At 48.8% G+C, this 18,747-nt stretch overlaps 1 protein-coding gene across 1 annotated transcript in view; it reads left to right on the top strand.

Moving 5' to 3' along the window:
- LOC115509222 (solute carrier family 23 member 1-like) overlaps positions 1-17,259 on the top strand; it is a 48,579-nt gene extending 31,320 nt beyond the window's left edge. The window contains 9 exon segments of the mRNA XM_030308503.1: positions 5,844-6,025; positions 6,934-7,054; positions 8,139-8,295; positions 9,603-9,856; positions 14,020-14,184; positions 14,590-14,698; positions 14,794-14,889; positions 16,274-16,444; positions 17,153-17,259. Of these exon segments, the coding sequence (XP_030164363.1) occupies positions 5,844-6,025; positions 6,934-7,054; positions 8,139-8,295; positions 9,603-9,856; positions 14,020-14,184; positions 14,590-14,698; positions 14,794-14,889; positions 16,274-16,444; positions 17,153-17,244 (1,347 nt within the window). The 3' untranslated portion in view covers positions 17,245-17,259.
- Positions 17,260-18,747: the final 1,488 nt, after the last annotated feature.

Genomic DNA, 18,747 nt, shown 5'->3' with positions numbered 1-18,747 from the left:
GGGAGACACAGAATCCGAAGAAGGCTCCAGGGTCCGAGCTGTCGGCACAGAGCATGACGCGGGGCTCCAACCCATGAACTGTGAGATCGTGAGCTGAGCCCAAGTCAGATGCTTAACTGACTGAGCCACCCATGCGCCCCCTCAACATTATTTTTACAAGAGTCTTCCGTATCGTTATATGTTGGGGTAGATTCTTCACTGTGTTTACTGAGTAGTGTTCCATTATATAACTCTACAGCAATTTATTTATCTATTCTGCTGTTACCCAGATTGTGTTATGGGTAGTTTCCAGTTATTGATAGTTATAGATGGTATTCCAGTTATAGATAGTATTGCTATAAATGTGTCCTTGTTTTTAGGTGAATGTATATTCGTATCTCCACTGAATATACAGCTAGGAGTGGGATTGCTGTCATAAGATATGTGTGCCAGTCAGGGATGACCAAAGAAACAGAACCAGCGGGATACATAGAGATACATGTAAGAGGAGATTTATTATAGGAATTGACTCCTATGGTTATGGAGGCCAGGAAGTCCTTGAGCTTTTTCACATATATGTTGACATTCATGTTGGTGGGCAACCTGGGTTGCCCGTCTTTTTATAGTAGTCTGGTCCACGGCTTCAGTTGCAAAATAGGCAAAGGTCAAACCAGAGACACTGTCAATGCCAGTTTTTAAAAATATTAAAACCTCCCATACTCTGTGAAATGTCCAGCACGGGCAGACTGCCAGCTCTGAGACATGGGCCATATACCCTCATATTCTCCCTCCAAAGGCACATGCGCCCATTGCTATTGGCAACGGGGACCATCCTGGGCAACCTAAGTGACTTCAGATGGAGACAGGGATTATGTTGTTCATGAGCCCACATGTGCATGGATTGTGGCCCAAGCTATCATCTTGTGGACCCTAGTGACTACATTCAAAGTCATACTTCACTCCTCTTTTAAGACTCAGGGGCATCACCATGAACCACTGATATTTGAGATTTAACTTTAAACTCGTGTGCCATAAAAGGAGCCCTGTATGAGCCACTTGCCAGCCCAAACTGCTAGTCACTGACCGCAGCTCAAGACCCCATGTAATTATACGGGGGCAATCCCGGGTCCGTATGTTCACATAGTCAGCCTTGTCACTCGGTCCATTGGCTGCACTTAGACTTGCTTTACTTCTCCCACCAATGTCCTTCTGTTGAAATGTTATATGCTTCTAGCCTCCATTTCTCAGTTAGGTGAGCAGTACCTTTAGCGTGGCCCCAACTAGTGCTTTCCGAATTCAAAGACTCACACAGTGAAATCCAAGTCTTTGTTGCTGGAGTCAGGTTATCTTGTGAGGTAGTGTCTGTCCCGATGGGGGCCGTGGGAGAGGACTGTCACTTGCTCGTGAATCCTACGAACGCTCCCTGTATACGTGCCTTCTCTTTACCTGACTATAACTATTTCCTTTAATCAGCGGATTTTGTGGATCTGTCCTTCCTTACTTGATGCCTTTGGGGCATCACTCGGGATGTGACGGGAATCTCCGATCTTAAAATTATTTGGTGCCATCTGCTTGTGGTCTAATTCCAAACAATGCAGACTAGTTAGTGTTGGTCTGTCAAAGGGAGAGGGGGTTGAGTAGCTGCTTCAGGCCACAATCTCACCTAAGGCCACCTGGCTTCTAACAGGGTCTGTTCTCATTCAGTGTGGGCTCTCCCACCAACACTTTTGATAGCTCAGCAAGCACTGTGCTTATAAGGGCACAGCAGATCAGTCTGAGCCATCACTTGTCGAGTTCCAGCCAGAACCTTCGGTTGTTCTTCTTCCCTTGCAAAAGCAGCTTTTTGTGCACACACCTACGCTCTGATACACAGGCCAAAAGTATGTGTACCTCCATAATCTCATCCAGTCTTCGTGCTTCCTTTTTATCTCAGAGTGAATCCAGAGTTAGCAAGTTTCTTTAATCTTTAAAGAACAGTTCTAGGTAGCTCTAGACCAAGATAGTCCTAAGAATTTCCCTTGTCAAGCTAGTGGGGCCCTGGATTTTTGCCAGGTGGATTGGCGAATCTCAGAAGGCTGTGTGTTGTACCACCTTCTCCAAATTAGGCTATGCTTCTTCAGCGAAGCCCAGTTTTATGATACCACCAACAGAATGAATCACAGAACACACGTGGTTTGTGGGTGTTTGTTTGTTTGCTTCTTCTGTCCCCCAGGGAGTCTGTATTTGGCTTCGTTAAGTCCAAATTGAAACTAAGCGAAAACAAGAAATAGAGTTTCCTTACCCTGCTCTGCTAGATGCCAGGGGCAAGATTTCCCTTTCGCTCAGACCTATTGCGGGCTGGAATCCCCCCCCCCCCTTTTTTTGAGAGACAGAGAGAGGGAGCAAGCAGGGGGTGAGAGAGAGAATCTTAAACAGGCTCCACACTCAGCACAGAGCCCAATGTGGGTCTCAATCCTTTGACCCTGGGATCATGACCTGAGCCCAAATCAAGAGTCGGACATTCAACTGACTGAGCGCCCCAGGCGCCCCAGGACTGGACTTGCTTATGCAAGAATCTGTTGCCTTTATACCTTCCAAGAAGAAAGATGTGATGAGTTCATTTGTCTCTTCTCCCACCTAAGCACTCCTGGCTCAGATCTTTCCTGTGTCCTCATGAAGTATCTGACTCTGGCTTTACAGTGGCACGACTCACAAAGCTTTACCGCATTCAGAAGCAGCGACCTTGTGTTTTGAGGATGCTGGGAAAGAGTTCTGGAAAATAATTTCCCTGGGGCTTGAACAGTATTAATAGGGAGATGTTGAGGGATATGGGCCACGCTGTGCCTGCATTGAACATGGGATCCCAAGTGGCAGAGACCCCATAGTTTCTTATTACCTTTATTGTGTTTATGATATATGGAGTCCTTAGAGCAGGAATCAGAAAACTATGGCTCTTGGACCAAATCCAGCCTGAGGTCTGGTTTTCTAACTGTTCACAAAGTAAGAATGGTTTTTACATTTTTAAAAGGTTGTTTTAAAAAAGAGGATGTGAGAGAAACCACACATGGCCCCCAAAATCTATTTATCATCTAGCTTTTTACAGAAGTTTGCCAACAGCTGCTCGAAAGCCCAGGGCCCGGGGTAGGGATTCCTTTTGACTGGTCTAAGACAATAGTCTCCACTATTTTCTCCCACATGGTTTCCAAGCCTCCCACACAGTAAACCAAAGCCAGAGCCTTTTCTGTGGTAGTTTAGCTCCATCTGCTGGCCCAATGTTTTTCACCAGTGCTGTAAACAGGAGAAAGTTCTTGTAAGTTTCAACCTCGTTTCATTAATAGGATGGATTGGTTGAATCTACCCAGCCAGCCTATGGGAATTTAACGTAGATATTCCATGTTTAACTGAGTTAGGTTTACACGCACATCTCAAGGATTGAAAACCCTGATGGTCAGCACACCAGCTGTATATCCCAATACTAGCCACCAGGGAAAGTGGTGCAAATGTACCACCGATAGGAAGGGCATTACTTGCTGGGCTATAAATAATGGAGAAATAACAGTGAACAGTGGTTCTATTTTAAGAACATGGTGGTAGCAGAAAAAGTAAAAAAATAACTGGGAAGAGAAGGGAAGTTCAGTTTTCAACACATTAGACCCATCCAAACTTCCCCTTCCAGGATCATGGTAGTTTCTATTTATATACTGATGTGTCCCCATATGTAAACGAAATACGTGCCAGCAATGATACAAGCGATGATAAGGACGGATTAGGATTACTTTGTTATTAATGTGCTCACCCTGCTCGTGAACTGGCATCTTGTTATCTGAAAGTGGACTTGGATTAGTTGTAAGTGTATGTTGCAAACTCAAGGGCGACCATTCAAAAAAGTTTTAAAGAAAGAAAGAAAGAAAGAAAAAGAAAGAAAGAAAGAAAGAAAGAAAGAAAGAAAGAAAGAAAGAAAGAAAGAAAGAAAGAAAGAAAGAAGTATAACTGATAGGCTAAGAAAGGAGAAAAAACGGAGTCAGACAAAATGCTCCATTAAAAGCACAAAAAGAGGGGTGCCTGGGTGGCTCAGCTGGTTAAGCGTCCAACTCTTGATCTCAGCTCAGGTCATCATCTCATGGTTTGTGAGTTTGAGTCCCACGTTGGGCTCTGGGCTGACAGCATGGAGCCTGCTTGGGATTCTGTCCCCCACCCCCCACCCCCTGCTCCTCTCCCACTCACTGTCTCTCTGGCTCTGTCTCTGTCTTTCTCTCAAAATAAAATAAACTGAAAAAAAAAAAACCTAAAACACACACACACACACACACACACACACACACACACACACAGAGTGGAAGACAAAAATAGGAACAAAGAAGGGCAACAAATAGAAAACAGTAATGAATAGGGTAGATACCCACCCAACTACATCAGTAATCACTTTGAATGTCAATGGATTAAATGTACCAATTAAATGACAGAGATTGTCAGAGTGCATTTAAAAAACGGGGTGCCTGGGCGGCTCTGTCAGTTGAGTGTCCGACTTCAGCTCAGGTCATGATCTCACAGCTCAGGCCCCACATCAGGCTCTGTGCTGACAGCTCAGAGCCTGGAGCCTGCTTTGGATTCTGTGTCTCCCTCTCTCTCTGCCCCTCCTCCACTCACGCTCTTTCTCTCTCTCTCAAAAATAAATAAAAACATTTTTAAAAATGTGACCTAACTAAATATTGTCTGTAAGAAACCTACTGTAAATATAAAGGCACACAGAGATTGAAAGTAAGTGGATGGAGAAAAATATACCACCCTAACACTAGTCAAAAGAAAGTAGGAGTCATTCCATTACTTTCAGAAAGAGCAGACTTCAAAACAGGGAGAGTTATCAGGGCCAAAATGGAATGTGGAACATGCAAACTGGAAGAGTAAAAAAGGAGAAGTAAAGTAAATTCAATCAGTCCTACAAAGAAGGGGTTGGCAAACTTCAGGCCATGAACCAAATCTGGACTGCTGCTTGTTTTTATATAGCTCACAAGCTGAGAATGGTTTTATATTTTAAATGGTTGAAAAAGAAGAATACTGGGGCGCCTGGGTGCCGCAGTCGGTTAAGCGTCCGACTTCAACCAGGTCACGATCTCGCGGTCCGGGAGTTCGAGCCCCGCGTCAGGCTCTGGGCTGATGGCTCAGAGCCTGGAGCCTGTTTCCGATTCTGTGTCTCCCTCTCTCTCTCTGCCCCTCCCCCATTCATGCTCTGTCTCTCTCTGTCCCAAAAATAAATAAACATTGAAAAAAAAATTTTTTTAAAAAATAAAAATAAAAAAAATAAAAAAAAAGAAAAAGAAGAATACTATTTCATGATGTGTCCAAATTATATGAAATTCTAATTTCAGTATCTACCCATGAAATCGTATTGGAACACAGCTAGGCTCATTTGTTCACATCTTGTCTGGAGAAGTTTCGACAGAGCCCATATGGCTGATCAAGCCTAAAATATTCACTATCTGGTCCTTTACCGAAAAAAAAAAATTGCCAAGGCTTGCAACAGATAGTGGGAAAACAGAAAAATAAAGCAACAAGATGTTCAACACACTACTGGGTGATGTTAGGATTCCCAGACATCAGCATCATCACTATGACCGAGAAGGACTTTTGAAGGCTATTTCCTGAAAACTTTCAAATTAAGTAAAGATGCCCAAGGTGTGGTGGGAAATCCCGAAGTGGAGAGAGGAGCGAGATCAGCGCTCTCCTTGCCTCAGTTCCTCTGGGGTTCAGCCTTGTCGCTGCACTGCCTCTGTGTGCGCCACCCAGGGGGACCGGGTTGGGAAGGGGGCTGCCACAGCTGGGTCTGCCATGGTGGCCCCTGGCCTCTGCAAGTTTCAAGGCACATGAACTGTACTTTCCCTCCTCAGTTGCAGGGCGCTATCATGGTCGCTTCCTGCGTCCAGATGCTGGTGGGATTCTCAGGCCTCATTGGGTTTCTCATGCGCTACATTGGCCCTTTGACCATTGCTCCGACCATCTCCCTGGTGGCCTTGCCTCTCTTTGATTCTGCGGGCAACAATGCTGGGATCCACTGGGGCATTGCCGCCATGTAAGTACTCTCTGGGAACGGAGTGGCACCTAAGTTCTTTCTGGTGGAAGATTACCCAGCAAGAAGAATGTGTTCTGGATATTGGCAAACTCCTGTGGTTTACGGATATTTTCATGAATACTCCGATACCTTAAAAAGCAGCGAAACTGCCACAATTTATTATTAATACTATTTGTTGCATTTTTAAATACTTCAAAACAATGAAGTAATCACAGGCAGCGTAGAAGAATACTTAGTGTTCACAAAAAAAATCGATACTGCTGGTCCTCTGCCTGCTGGGTTTTATTGCAAACGTCCGTAAATCTCTGGCACCTGAGAAGGGTGCAAAGACGTGGCTCCAGCTCTCAGTAAGCTTACGGCGTAGGAGAGAGATGAGCCTTGGACCCACGGAGCTGTGACACCGGGAGACAGTGACGAGAATCGCAGAATGCCAAGCACGTTCAGGGGAGGGGGTGGTGGAAGCCAACTGGGAGGGTCAGGAAGGCTTTATGGAAAAAGAGGCCTTAAGCGTTTCAACAGAGCTTCGAAGGGACTTGGGGACAGCACCGGACGCACTGCCACTGCAGTCTGGCCACAAGGACTTGCAGAACGACCCAGGAGAGAGGACAGTCTTGGACTCTCACCTCACCGGCTCCAACCACTGGACCCATCCAGCTGCCCACCCCCAGGGGATAACAGCCCCCCTCCCCGCTCTTCCTCTCCAGCCACCGGCGACTCTGAAAGGGAACAGCCCACCTTTTCAGAGATGGCAGGACGCTGCCCGCGCTGCCAAGAGGGGCCTCGATGGGGACCCTCCCGGTGCGGCCACTGCCTCCCCGTCCCCGAGACAGTGGTGGCTCAGCCTCCTGGACGCTTGCTGAGGATAAGCCCCAGCTTGCCGGGCTGGGCATGGCATGTTTCTGTTTCAGGACCATCTTCCTCATCGTGCTGTTTTCTCAGTACCTGAAAAATGTCGCTGTGCCCATGCCCATTTACAGAGGACAGAAGAAGTGCCGCGTGTCTAAGTTCTACCTGTTTCAGGTCTTCCCGGTAAGAAGCACTCCCCGCCCTCTTCCGTTCTTAGTGGACTCACCCGGAGAGTGGGGGGCATCCCCTCACACTCCCAAAAGGTCCCCAAAGCAAATGCCCTCCTCGTGTGGTGGCTCCTCCCCCCCGACCTGCATTCATCCTCTGTAGAAGGAGGCCCGCCGACCGTCCGTGGGAGTGCTCCCTGGCTGCTGGTGCGATGTGGTCCCCTCGTTCCGCAAAGCTGCTCCCCCAGGAGCAGAGAACCCTGCCCCAGGTCACTGCTTTGGGCACCAGTGCGGGACAGCCTTCTCACATTCCTGGGGCTGTGCTCCCAGCAAGGTTCACGCCCAGCTCCACAAAACTAAGGACTCTGTCGCTCAGATCACGTTCCTCCTCAGCGGCCCGTAGGCAAGCCAGATCCCTCACGGCGATGCTGGTGCCCCCTCTTCAGACACCCCGCTGTTGGATTTGCACCGGGGTTAGCTCTGTGTGGCTACCAACCACACGGTATGTTTTCTGGTTTAATTGCACCGTGAGCTACGTCTCAAATTGTACAAAGGTACTTCCACGTCTCGTCCATCTTTCACCACCCTGCAGGTCAGTGGTTCTGCGGTTCACTGTGTGCAAGAATCAGTTGGGGACATCGCTCAAAATACACATTTCTGGGGTTCTGCCACCAGGGATGAAATATCAGTATATCTGAAGACGCTGCTCTCAGAAATCTTGCTTCAGGCCCTGGAGAGCAGTGATTGTAATGCCATCGCACAGACGAGGAAACGGAGGCTCAGGGAGTTTGATCCAAGGTCATGTGACCAGCAGGCAGTGGAAAGGAAGACAGATGGTAATCCTTCCGCCCCAGGCTGTGCCTGTTTTGCTAGACATTTCTGCCTCTGTTTGATACAAGGTCTTTCCAGAGTTTATTTTCTACATTCCGTTAATGCACTAATTATGATGCAGATTGCTGTTGTCACCACCAGGGCCAGTAACCCAGCACTTGCTTATTTCAAAGAGCTTCCCTGACCTGCCTCCCTGGCCCAGCACCTCTGGGAGGTGTTGGCAGGGGCCGGGGGTCTGGGATGGGTAGTGAAGCCCCTCCCTCTGGCAGGTGCTGCTGGCGCTCTGCATCTCGTGGCTTCTCTGCTTCGTGCTCACGGTCACCAATACCCTCCCCACGGCCCCCACGGCCTACGGGCACCTGGCCCGCACCGACACCAAAGGCGATGTCCTGAGCCGGGCTCCTTGGTTTCGCTTCCCTTACCCAGGTAATGAGAAGATAGGGCCCCTTTTTGACTGGGACGTGTGTTTTCCAGGACTGTCCGTGGGGCCCAGGGCACTGGATGGAGAGCTGAATAGGGGCAAAGGATGGATTTCCTCCAAAAGATCTGACCAGGAGAAGCAGGCTCTGGGGAGTCTGTATCAGACCCCTAGGAGAAGAACGAGACCCTCAGATTGTCCTAAAAATCCTCTGAGGGTGGAAGGAAAAAAAAAAGGAGAGAGAGAGAGAGAGGTTAGAGTGGGAGAGAGCCAAAGCATAAGAGACTGTTAAAAACTGAGAACAAACTGAGGGCTGATGGGAGGTGGGAGGGAGGGGAGGGGAGGTGATGGGCATTGAAGAGGGCATCTTTTGGGATGAGCCCTGGGTGTTGTATGGAAACCAATTTGACAATAAATTTCATATATTTAAAACAAAATCCTCTGAGGGTGATAGACCAAAGGCTCCCATTCCAGGACCTTCCTCCAAGACTGTCTACATCCCTCCACCCCCTCCTCCATGTTACCCAGAACCCACAGCCTGAGCGCGGGCAGATCAGAGACACTTCACCCTTCTGGCTAGACCTTTGGGACTCTTCCTGGATTAGTTGCATCTACCCAAGGGATCCCTGGGCTGAATGAGAACATTTCCAGGAAGATGAGGTCACGGCCATCCCATAGCCCACTTCTGGTTGTCTTTCCTAGCACTTCTTGGCTCAGGGTGTATTAATAACCAGGTACCAGGGAGGGAGGGCCTGGCCCCGCGGACTGTGGACCCAGAGCCTCCCTGAGTGAGAATCTCTGCTTCCAAAAGCTTCAAGATGTGCCCTGGGAAGAAGCCCTGTCGCTTGCTCTTTTGCACAGTGACCTCCAGGTCTGCGTGTCTGACTTACCCTCAGGAAGGAGTGGGAGGGCAGGAGTCCAGGCCAAAGCCTCTGGACAGTCGTGGGGTTGGAAGACATACTTCCTGGTCTTGAAAGCCTCGCAGGGGCGCCTGGGTGGCTCAGTCGGTCAGGCGTCCAACTTGTTCGGGTCAGGTCATGATCTCGCGGTTCATGGGTTCAAGCCCTGCATCAGGCTCTGCACTGACAGCTCGGAGCGTGGAGCCTGCTTCGGATTATGCGTCTCCCTCTCTCTCTCTCTCTCTCTCTCTGCTCCTCCCCTGCTCACGTTCTGTCTCTCTCTGTCTCTCAAAAAGTAAATAAAAGTTAAAAGAATTTTTTTAAGCTTTCCAAAGACGCCCCCGGCAAAGAAGTTATTTGGGGTTCAGCAACCCACCGCCTTCTGGATTAACATTCCCTCTGTGCTGCTCTTTCAGGACAGTGGGGCCTCCCCACCATCAGCCTGGCTGGGGTCTTTGGGATCATTGCCGGGGTTATCTCCTCCATGGTGGAGTCGGTAGGCGATTACTACGCCTGCGCGCGGCTGGTGGGGGCCCCACCCCCTCCGAGGCACGCGGTCAACCGAGGCATCGGCATCGAGGGTCTTGGCTGTCTGCTGGCAGGGGCCTGGGGGACCGGGAACGGGACCACGTCCTACAGCGAGAATGTCGGGGCGCTGGGTATCACCAGGGTAAGTCTGCTGACGGTGACTGATGGGGTGGGTTGGGTGCCCCGGAATCTGTCCTCAGTGCTTCAGTCTCTTGTTGCTGGAAAAAATTAATCACAAACTTCGCAGTTTCAAACGACTCAGATTCCTTCTTTTACTGATCTGGAGTTCAGAAGTCCAACACGGGTCTCAGCGAGCCCAAATAAAAACCCTGGCAGGGGCTGTGTTCCCTTTAGCTTTGATTCCAGCCTTTGTTTGTTGTTCCTTTTTAGGAGCATAAACAAAACGGGGAAAAAAAGAAATGTATTTTGATGTGGTTAAATTCTTGCCACACGTCCTGTAATGAAGACAGTTCAATAAGTAAGCTCTTAGGCTGGAAAGAAAAAGAAACAAAGGCAGAATCTGCTACTTATCATGGCATTAATGGACTTCAGTAGTTGACGCTAGAGTATCTTTTTAAAAATACTTTAAAAAGTACTTTTCATTGTGGTTAAAGGCACATAACACAAAACCTGAAATCTGTATCAATTAAACGAGGCCTTATCCTCCTCTCTCCCTAGCACCTGTCAACCACCATTCTACTTTCTGTCTCTGTGAATTTGACTAGTTACATCACAGGAGTGGAATCGTGCAGTATTTGTCTTTTCGCGACTGGCTTATCTCCAGGACTGTCCACAGACAGCCCAATAATATTCCATCCCATGTATAATACACACACACACACCACATTTTGTTTATGCCTTGTTTTTGGATTGTATTCTAACTCCTCCCCGTGGCCCTTGACCTTCATGGAGGAACCCTTGCGTGTTCTTCATCTCGTCTCCCAGGTGCCTCTCTGTGTCTCACCGTGCTCCAGATTTGCCTTCCCACCTCCCCCCACCGCAGCTTTACTGAGACATACTTGACATGTAACGTTGTGTAAGTTTAAGCTGTACCGTGTATTTATTTGAAAATACACTAACATATTGCAACATGATGGCCACCATTAGCTAACCCTCCCATCAGGTTATATAAGGACCATTTCTTTTTTTTTTTTTAACAGTGTGACCATTTAAGAGCTACTCTCTTAGCAACTTTCAAGAATACATATAATACAGTGCTGTTAACTGTAGTCACAATGTTGTACTTAGATCCCCAGAACTTATGCATCTTCTAACTGGAAGTTTATACTGTTTGACAAACATCTTCCCATTTTCTCCCCGTTTTTTCCACCCTGGTAACCAGCACTCTCCTCTCTGTTTCCGCGAATTTAGCTTTTTTTAGATTCCGCATGTGAATGATATCATACGATACTTGTCTTTCTCTGACATAGTTCACTTAGCATGGTTCACTTAGCATAGCCTTCAAAGTCTATCCATGTTGTTGAGAATGGAAAGATTTCATTTGTTATGGCTGAGTAATATGCCATTGTGTATGTATACCACATTTTCTTTATCCATTCATCCATCAGTAGACGTTTAGGTTGTTTCCCTATCTTGGCTGCGGTAAATAATGCTGCAGTGAACACAGTTGCAGATATCTTTTCCAGTTAGTGTTTTGGCTTCTGTGCATAAATCCTCACAAGAGGAATTGCTAGATCATATGGTAATCCTATTTTTAATTTTTTGAGGAAAAGCCATACTGTTTTCCATCGTGGCTGTGCCAGTTTGTGTTCCAATAAACAGTACATAACGGTACACAAAGGATCCCTTTTCTACACGCCTCCACCAAGACCTGTTATTTCTTACCTTTGTAATGATAACTGAATCTAATAGACCTGAGGTGATCTCTCATTGTGGTTTTGATTGAATTTCCCTGGTGATTAGTGATGTTGAACATCTTTTCATGTACCTGTTGGCCATTTGTATGTCTTCTTGGGAGAAATGTCTATTCAGTTCCTCTGCCCATTTTTAAGTTGTTACTGTTGTTGTTATTGAGTTGTATAGGTTCTTATATATTTTGGGTATTAACTCCTTATCGGATATACGGATTGCAAATATTTTATTCCATTCTGTAGGTTGCCTTTTTGTTTTGTTTAGTCCCATTTGTTGATTTGTGCTTTTGTTGCTTACACTTTTGGTGTCATATCCAAAAAAATTGTAAAAATCAATTCCAAAGGGATTTTCCCTATGTTTTCTTCTAGGAGATTCATGGTTTCAGGTCTTACGTATACGTGTTTAATCCATTTTGCATTTAGTTTTTTGAATGATGAAACGTAGGGGTCCAGTTTTACTCCTTGTATGTGGTTTTCTGGATTTCCCAGCCCTCTTTATTGACAAGACTGTCCTTTACCCCATTGAATATTCTTGGCTTCCTTGTCAAATATTAGTTGACCATGTTTGCATGGGTTTTTTTTGTGGGTTCTCAGTTCTGTTCTATTGGTCTATGTGCCTGATTTTATGCCAGTACCATACTGTTTAAATTACTATAGCTTTGTAGTGTTATTTGAAATCAGGAAGTGTGATTCCACCAGTTTATTCTTCTTTCTCGGGATTCCTTTGGCTATTTGGGGTCTTTTGTATTTACATATGCATTTTAGGATTTTTTTTCCTATTTCTGTGAAAAGTGCCATTGGGATTTTGTTAGAGATTGCATTGACTATACAGATGGCTTTGGATAGTATGGTCTTTTCTTAAAAAATTTTTTCTGGATGTTTATTTATTTGTGAGAGAGAGAGAGAGCATGAGCAGGGGAGGGGCAGAGAGAGAGGGAGACACAGAATCCGAAGCAGGCTCCAGGCTCCGAGCTGTCAGCACAGAGCCCAAAGCAGGGCTCGAACTCACGAGCCATGAGATCATGACCTGAGCCGAAGTCAGACGCTCAACTGACTGAGCCACCCAGGTGCCCCGTGGATAGTATGGACATTTTAACATTAATTCTTCTTACCCATGAACACAGGGTATCTTCCCATTTGTGTCTTCTTCGATTTCTTTCATCAGTGTCTTTTAGTTTTTAGTGTACAGATCTTTCACCTCCTTGGTTAAATTCATTCTTAAGTAGTTTATTGTTTTTGATGTTATTATGAATGGATTGTTTTCTTTATTTATTTTTCCTATATTTTGTTGTTTGTAGAGGAATGCAACTGATTTCTATATGTTGATTTTTGTATTCTGTGACTACTGATTCGTTGATTGGGTCTAACAGTTTCTTGGTTGACTCTTCAGCATTTTCTGTATATAAGATCATATCACCTCTACTGTCATATATTCATGTCTTCATTGTGTTGAGGTGTGTTCCTTCTATACCCAATATGTTGAGAGTTTTCATCATGAAAATATGTTGTATTTTGTCTCATGCTTTTTCAGCATCTTTTGAGATGATTGTATGATTTTTATCTTTCATTTTATTTATGTGGCATATCACATTTATCATTTGTATATGTTAAAACATCCTTGCATCCCAGGGATAAATCCCACTTGGTCACAGTGTATGATCTTTTTAAGGTGATGTTGGATTTGGTTTCCTAATATTTTATTGAGACTTTTAACCTCAGTATTCATCAGGGATGTGGGTCTGCAGTTTCTTTTATTGTCTGGCTTTGGTATCAAAGTAATGCTAGCCTTGTAAAACGAGTTTGTGAAGTAAGTATTCTCTTATTTTTATTTTTTAAATATGAAATTTATTGTCAAAATGGTTTCCATACAACACCCGGTGCTCATCCCAACAGGTGCCCGCCTCAATACCCATCACCCACCCTCCCCTCCCTCCCACCCCCCATCAATCCTCAGTTTGTTCTCAGTTTTTAAGAGTCTCTTGTGTTTTGGCTCCCTCCCTGTGAAGTAAGTATTTTAATTAACTCCCTTTGGCAGTTTTGGAAGCTGATATTTGGAGAGGTTAAGTCATGTGCCCGAAGTCATACAGGCAGTTAGGGGCAGAGCTGGCGTTGGCTCTCAAACGCCCATTCCTAAGCATTGGGTCAACTGCCTCCCAAGAGAGACCTTCGGCCTCACTGGAAAGCCTTCTTAGAGGAGCATTTGAGTCAGGACTTTAAGATGGGGATAGAGCAGTGCGCGAAGAGATGAGGGCAGAGGCCGAGACCCAAGGTCACACCTTCATCCTTTCCCAACCCCCACGTGGGAGCAGAGGGGGGCCATCTGGGCTCATGCGGCTGCTCTTTCAAGTCCGCCGGATTGTGACGTGTGGTGCCCCTGGAGCAAGGCCGAGGCCTGGCTGGAGCTGAGCGTCTTGTCCCACGTCTCCCTGAGCAGGTGGGGAGCCGGACGGTGATGGTCGCTGCCGGCTGCGTGCTTCTCCTGATGGGCGTATTTGGGAAGATCGGGGCTGCCTTTGCCACCATTCCAACCCCTGTGATCGGAGGCATGTTCCTGGTGATGTTTGGTGTCATCACTGCCGTGGGGATTTCCAATCTGCAGGTGAGGCGAGGCACCCTTTGAAGCGCGGCCAGTGCATCTCTTGAAAGGAGCCCATGAGAATTGGGATGAAGAGAACAGGGCTGGGCAGGGGAGGAGGAGAAGGAATCCTTGGTTCCCAGAGACCACAGTGGGCTCTGAATGGAAGAAAGAAATAGCCGGATGCACCCAGACTCCTGGAAAACAGAAACTGCAGCAGTTCGACTCGGGTGGTCCCGACCACTGAGCTCCCAGGGTCAAGTGGAACCCCGGCCTGGCTTGCCGGCTGCGTGTGATACCCTGAGTCCAGCCTCCCTCCCCCATCTCCGGTGGCAGTGGGAGGGGAGGGGGCATTTGGAGGAGAGAGAGATCGCCGTGCAGTACGGGAGCTGATGGCTCTGGGCTGCCCTGGGGGCTTCTCTCCTACAGTACGTGGACATGAACTCGTCCAGGAACCTCTTTATCTTTGGCTTCTCCATCTACTGTGGTCTCGCCATTCCCAACTGGGTGAACCAGAACTCTGAGAAGCTCCAGACAGGTGATTCTCTGTCTCCTAGACTGTGACCTCTCCAGGGGCAGAGGCAGGGGGCCCTCGGCCCCTGGGAATCCTGGTTGCTTTTGTCTCCATTCTAGGGATTCTCCAACTGGACCAGGTCATCCAGGTCCTGCTGACCACGGGCATGTTTGTCGGTGGATTCCTGGGCTTTCTCCTGGACAACACCATCCCCGGTAGGGCTCACCTTCGCTCTGTAAGCTAGCGGTTCGGGTAGGCGGTCAGCATTTGGGCCACCCACATTGCTTCGCTGAGCCCAATTACCATGTCAGGCTGACCACAGCGTATGTCGAGCAGGCCCTGGGTCTGGCGGTGGGGGGCGGGGGGGGGGGGATGTACAGGATGGTATTAGCTTTCTAGGACGGCCGTAACAAAATGCCACAGACTGGCTTGAACAACAACTGTGTGTTCTCACAGTCTGGAGGCTAGAAGATTGAAATCCAGGAGGTGGCAGAGTTGGTTTTTCCGGAGGGCTCTCTCCTTGGCTTGCAGATGGCGGCCTTCTTGCTGCGACCTCACATGCCCTTTCCTCCATGTGGGTGCCTCCCTGCTGTCTCTCTGTGTGTCTTATTCTCTTCATGTTATGACACCAGTCAGATTAGATTAGGGCCCACCCTAAAGACCTCGTCTTTAACTGATCACCCTTTTAAACGTCATATCTCCAAATACAGTCACATTCCGAGGTAGGGGGGTTAGGGCTTCAACATATGATTTTTTGGGGGGGTGGGGGAGGGAGACAATTCCGCTGTAACAGAGCTGTAAGGTGAGAAATACGCCAGATGCAAGAAGAAAAGGACACAGCCCCAGCTGTCTTACAGTCCAAAGTCCAGTTGGCGAGAGAGAGAACACATGTATTCATTCATTCATTCATTCATTCACTCACATTTTCAATGAAAACCCACCGAACACTTGCTGTGTTCCAGATGCTCTGGACTGAGAATACAAAGAGCAGAGAGACAGGCCCCCCATCTTCCAGAAACCCACAGGCTAACAGGGGAGAGAGACAAGGGAACAGACAATGAGAATAGAGGGGAACCAGTGTGGTGATGAGCAAACCGAGTCTCTGGGAGCTGAGGATGTCGCCGTGAGCAGTGCAGAGCGGCCATCAGGGGTGGCTTTCAGTGTTCCCTTCTCGAACCTCCCATGGCCCCTTGAGAGGACCTCTAGGCTATCTATCACCTGCTTGACGGCACTCTGTTTTCCACATTTGTTCTCTCTACCAAGTGTAAAGTGCGCCTGCATTCTAGAAACAGTGGTGGAGAGGCCCACCCCCTGAAGGTGAGGAAAGGGTAGGGTTCAGTTAGGATTGTACCCTGGAGCTCTGCTGCACATCAGCCGCAGTGGGAGCTCCCAGAATGCTCCAGACAAGCAGCGGAGGAGGAGGAGGAGGAGGAGGAGGAGGAGGAGGAGGAGGAGACGACGACGATGCTGTCGCTGTCGGCAGCTGGTGGGCTGGCAGGGGAGACCTCCCGGGTGCCTGCGGGGGGCACCAGAGGCTCCCCCAGCCCAAGGGCTGCGTGCTCAGTGCCCAGTCCTGACTGCTTGCCGTCTTCCCATTAGGAAGCCTGGAGGAGAGAGGCCTCCTGGTGTGGAATCAAATCCAGGAGGAGTCTGAGGAGACTGCGAGGGCCTTGGAGGTGTACTGCCTCCCCTGTGGGATTGGCTCCACGTCCTGCACGTCCTCCTGCGCCCAGCGTCTCCCCTTCTGGCCCACGGGGGAAGCTGGGAAAGGTGAGCAGGGAGTGAGCCTGCTCACCTGCCTCTCCCAGAATTCCTCGGGAGAGTTCTCGGAAGGCACCATAGAAACCAAGATATGAGAAGAGCTGTCCTCACGCCTGCCCCAGGGTGCTACTTGCCCTCCACCTCGGGTGCTCGTCTCCCCACGCAAGGAGGGGTGGGCACCCCACACGCTGTGGCAGCCAGATAAGTATTAGATTAAGACTGTGAAGCGTGGGCTTTGACACAGTCACTTAGTCACCACAGTGAAAACCAGTCTCCAGTGTAATCCAGCGTCCACACAGAAACTCTCTTAGGGCATATGCGCTTGGCGACATACTGACTTGGGGGGAGGAAAAGGCCTGGGGTGGGGCAGGGGGCAGAGTTGGGGCTGTTTGCTGAAAGGTGACAGGGACAGTTCTCTTCCTCCTCAAAGAGCCAGGATGCCCCAGCCCCTCCAGTCCTCCCCCTCCGTGCACCCGGCCGTCGGCCGGCTCCTCAGGAGAGGGGAGGACGACCCTCTGTTCCTCCAGCACCTTCTCTGAGCTCCTGGTGCTCCAGCCCGCGTCCGGCTCAGGCCGTTTGTGATGGATTGTTCCTAAATGTCACTTTCTTGGAATCGAGTGCACGGACTCCCGCGTAGGCCTCGGTGTGCTCCTGTAGGCTGCCGAGGGATCAGAACCCACTCCACCTGATGGCCTCCTTGTTTCAGTATTTTCATAGGTGTCAGGACTGCCGCGTTAACTCCTGCCCGAGTTTCCAGCTGGCTGGTCCGCCCCGCAGATTTCAGATTTGCAGTCTCCACGATTGTGTGAAACAGTTCCTTAAAGCAAAACACCTAAACCTATACCCGCACCTATACCCATCCCCATCCGTATCCTCTTGGTTCTGTATCTCTGACAGATACAGGACTGGCTAACAAGGGAAAAGATATCGTCAAGATACAGGTAGATACCTGACTGATGTCGGAAGAGTCCTAGGTGGGGAGGAAGGGAGGATGAGTAGCATCTGAGGGGATTTCAAAGCCACATATCCATCCCGGGCTGTGCCATATCCAGTGAGCCCTGCGGGGTGGGGAGCAGACGGCCGCTGGGGCTGAGGTGTGAAGGCAGGGGCGCCCCTCGCACGTGGCTGCGGGGAGAAAGGATGCTGTATTCCCCTGAGGTCCACGCAGACCGGGGGCCCCCGTAGGACGCGATGCTCCAGTAATGAGGACTAAACAGGAGTGGGGTGGGGGCTGGTTAGAGCTGATTAGGCCCACATTGCTTGAGGACCTACTATGTGCCGGCATCTCTGTAGACATTTCTTTCTTCCTTCCCACGTGCTGCCTTGTTCTTGGCTGCTGGAGTGGCTGGGGGTGGTTGTGAGCACGGGTGCTGAGCCCCCCTCTTTCTGCTCAGCACAGCCCCCAGTGGAGAGCCCCTACCTGCCCCCCCCCATTTTGGTTGTTTATAAATAGTGAAGCGACAGTCCTCGCGTATCTCCCATGGGGGGGCCTCGGGGGTGGGCTCGAGACAGGACATGAGGTGAGGGGCCAGCACTGGGGCTCAGGGCAGGCAGGACTGCGCTTGGGTCCTAACCCTTAACCTGCGCCTCAGTTTCTTATGTGGTCATGATGGGAAACGGTAAAAAGCCAGGGAATCCTTTCTGTGCACGCTCGGTGTATTGATGAGGGGTCTCCAGAGAAACAGAGCCAATAGGATGTAGGATGTGTGTGCACGCACATGTGTACACGCACGTCCACACAAGCACGTCTACATATTACATATGTGTGCAGACACACGCATAGAGATTTTAAGGAATGGGCTCATGTGATTGTGGACGCTGGAATGTCCCAAATCTGCAGAGTAGGCAGGCAGACTGGGAAGAGTTGCTGTCTGTGTCCAAAGGCAGTCACTGGCGATTTCCCTCTTCCTCGAGCTCAGGCTTCAGGGCTATCTGATCCTTCAACTGATTAGGTGAGGCCGACCCACATTAAGGAGGGTAATTATTCTGTATTTACTCAAAGTCTACTATTGTAAATGTTTCTCTCATCTGAAAATACCTTCACAGAAACATCTAGAATAATGTTCAACCAAATACCTGGGTTCCGTGGCCCAGTCAAGCTGACACATAGAATCAACTATCACATCCCGTATGTGCGGCCAGGAGCCTCACCAGAAAGCACTCAGAACACTCTGGGATCTGGCTTGAACTCCATTTAGGAGTCTTCATTACCAGAAGCAGCAGAGGAAGCTGGTTCTGCCCCGATGTCCTGTAGCTCCTACAGCACACGAGTGGTCAGCACCGTTCCTGGGCTCCCAGGGCATGCAGGATGA

Source organism: Lynx canadensis, chromosome A2, assembly GCF_007474595.2.
Source record: "Lynx canadensis isolate LIC74 chromosome A2, mLynCan4.pri.v2, whole genome shotgun sequence".
NCBI lineage: Eukaryota > Metazoa > Chordata > Mammalia > Carnivora > Felidae > Lynx > Lynx canadensis.
Note: the sequence above shows the minus strand (reverse complement) of the source record. Positions and strands in the feature narration are given on the sequence as shown.